Source organism: Peromyscus leucopus, chromosome 1, assembly GCF_004664715.2.
Source record: "Peromyscus leucopus breed LL Stock chromosome 1, UCI_PerLeu_2.1, whole genome shotgun sequence".
Lineage (NCBI taxonomy): Eukaryota > Metazoa > Chordata > Mammalia > Rodentia > Cricetidae > Peromyscus > Peromyscus leucopus.
The window spans coordinates 48,107,492-48,110,544 of NC_051063.1; the positions used below are offsets into that span (position 1 = coordinate 48,107,492).

Sequence of the window (3,053 nt, forward strand, 5' to 3'; positions counted from 1 at the left end):
TCTATGGATTCCAGGCCAGCCAAGGCCAAAATTTACCATCTCCAACTTTATTCCATTCCTGGGAACCAAGGGGCATAGGTTAGACAGTACCTTTGCTGTGAGATGGTCTGTATGTCAAATTGCTCTGATTGGTCAATAAGTAAAATACTGATTGGCCAGTGGCTAGGCAGGAAGTATAGGCAGGACTAACAGAGAGGAGAAAAGAAAGAACAGGAAGGCAGGAGGAGACACTGCCAGCCACCACCATGACAAGCAGCATGTGAAGACGCCAGTAAGCCACAAGCCACGTGGCAAGGTATAGATTTATAGAAATGGATTAATTTAAGATATAAGAACAGTTAGCAAGAAGCCTGCCACGGCCATACAGTTTATAAGCAATATAAGTCTCTGTGTTTACTTGGTTGGGTCTGAGCAGCTGTGGGACTGGCAGGTGACAAAGATTTGTCCTGACTGTGGCCAAGGCAGGAAAACTCTAGCTACAAATAGCACCCAACGAGTTGGCAAGAGTTTCCACCTAAAACCTGAGAAAAGATTCTAAAACGGAGCTAAAAACAGCTTCCTAATTGTCTCTCTCAAATGAGCAGCAGCCTGCCGGTTTGAGCTACTTGTGGGTTCCTGGCATGTGTGCTCGACCTGCAGTATGGTGGGAATGAGGCCTCTGCAAGTGCACATTAAGCTGCGTGGTGGATTTAGCCTTTGCTAGTATAAAGCAAAAAAAGAGATCTCTGGGCTACATGCTGCTTGGAAAAAAGCATAGACCCATGATGGCTCCCAGAGCTGGCGGTAAACATACCACCGCCATCTTGGGAAGCTGAGGTGGGCGGAGTCAGCAGCCATAGCACCGTTTCAGTCTTACAAATGCTGCAGTTTAAAGCAATAGGTTCACAATAAAACTGATTCAGATGGAATAGTTTACAATGTGTGTAAAATATATGTAGGCTTGAAAGAGACAAAAAAGGTGATATATACAGTTATATAAACAAATACATAGTTTTAAAAAAATAAAGTCTTTAAAGAGACAGTAAAATTAATATAAAAAATAAGTTAAGTAAAGATGGCTATCACAAAGAGAATCTAGATTATATTCTCTTTGATATTCGTAACTGAAGAAAAACTTTTGATTGTAAAAGTTGTTGGGTTATGCCAAAATGTATATATTTTTTTTTACATTGTAATAAACTGTTTATTCAAAGTTTTACCAGCTAATGTACTTTAACAGAAAAGCCTGGGGAGGTTCATTATAGCTAGTTTGGAGACATCTCAGGTACAGCAGCAGGGACACTGACAACACAGCACTTTACAGTCCACCCAGTGCTTCCCACATACATCAGCTCATGAGTCCTCACAACAACCCTGTGAGGTAGGTGTTCCCACTAATTACAAATGAGGTAACTGAGGCTCCAAGGTTCCAGGACCTTCAAAGAGATCCACTGTAAATGATTAGTAAGAGGGACTGTGATACCAAGTTAACTGTTTATTGTTCAATAAAAAATACCATACAACATTTAAAATGAGCAGTCTTATCACAACTGACCCCAGTTTTCAAAAAGGGTAGAATTTTAAGAAGATATTTTGAACTTATCTGATGTATCTAAAAATCTTTGACTTGACTCATTCAGTTTAAAATTGGTTTGGCCAGTACTATTGCCTTGAACTCATCAGGAAGAATTAGTGAGTTCAAGTTAAATAGCTTCCCACATTAGGACAGAAGGCAGCTCTCCAGAGAAGAGCACATACACAGTGTGTGTGTGTGTGTGCGTGAGCCTTCTAAGTCTAAAGGAGACACACTAAGGGAGCACACAGAAGAGCACAAGCCAACACGGGCTCACGCTCCACGCCTGCTGAGCTAGAACAAGCTGCTCACAAGTGCCAACAAGGGAGAGGCATCGTACTAAATTACCGGTCCGGTCAGGCCTCGGCACGGCCTACACGCTCCACTCCGCTCGCTCCCGCCCGCCCCGCGCCCCGCCATGGCGGAGCCTCCGCCAGCCCGACGTCCTGTGCCTCTCATCGAGTCGGAGCTGTACTTCCTCATCGCCCGCTACCTCTCGGCTGGCCGGTGTCGCCGAGCAGCGCAGGTGCTGGTGCAGGAGCTGGAGCAGTACCAGCTGTTGCCAAAGAGGCTGGATTGGGAGGGCAACGAGCACAACAGGAGTTACGAGGAATTGGTCTTGTCCAATCAGCATGTGACTCCTGACCACCTGTTACAAATCTGCCAAATCCCACCCAGTATTTCAAGAGTCACTTCTTTGCTTGGTGCAGGAAGGCAGTCTTTGCTACGTACAGCAAAAGGTACCTTAATTTGAAGAAGTGTTCTGCTTTGTATTAATAGCTTATGTTCAAAATGTATATTTTAAAGATACCTTGACTTCAAAATTTGGATGTAAGGATGTGTTGCTTTGGAAAGGAGGCTCTGTTTTTGTTTCCACAGAAAGCCAGAGGCTATGGATTTGTTCCAGATTAAGATACATCAGGTTTGACCAGGTAAGACCCCCTGAATGATGCCATGGTCCAGAATGATCCAACATCCAGAATCGTTTCAAGGCAACTGGCTCAGACAATACAGCCTCATGGACTACTCCATAATCCTAAAATTTTCTTTGTGTCCCCATAAAATACAGCACCCCCCTCCAGCAGGAAGCAGTAAGAGAAGCTACGCCCAAATTCCCAAATTACATGTAATTTTACTATGTTAAGGTTAAAACCTTCCTTAAAAAAGAAAAGGGGAAGTGCTGTGGGATGGTCTGTATGTCAAATTACTCTGATTGGTCAATAAATAAAACACTGATTGGCCAGTGGCTAGGCAGGAAGTATAGGCGGAACTAACAGAGAGGAGAAAAGAAAGAACAGGAAGGCGGAAGGAGTCACTGCCAGCTACCGCCATGACAAGCAGCATATGAAGACGCCAGTAAGCCACGAGCCACGTGGCAAGGTATAAATTTATAGAAATGGATTAATTTAAGATATAAGAACAGTTAGCAAGAAGCCTACCATGGCCATACAGTTTGTAAGCAATATAAGTCTCTGTGTTTACTTGGTTGGGTCTGAGCAGC

At 43.8% G+C, this 3,053-nt stretch overlaps 1 protein-coding gene across 1 annotated transcript; it reads left to right on the top strand.

Moving 5' to 3' along the window:
- Positions 1–1,957: 1,957 nt before the first annotated feature.
- Positions 1,958–2,334, top strand: LOC114706853 (bromodomain and WD repeat-containing protein 1-like). Its single transcript, XM_037203196.1, has one exon. The coding sequence runs from the start codon at positions 1,971–1,973 to the stop codon at positions 2,304–2,306; it is 336 nt and encodes a 111-aa protein (XP_037059091.1). The 5' UTR covers positions 1,958–1,970; the 3' UTR covers positions 2,307–2,334.
- The last annotated feature ends 719 nt before the right edge of the window (positions 2,335–3,053 follow it).

What these genes read in the sequence shown, in the direction of transcription:
- LOC114706853 (XM_037203196.1), top strand. Translation starts at nt 1,971, where the DNA reads ATGGCGGAGCCTCCGCCAGCCCGACGTCCTGTGCCTCTCATCGAGTCG.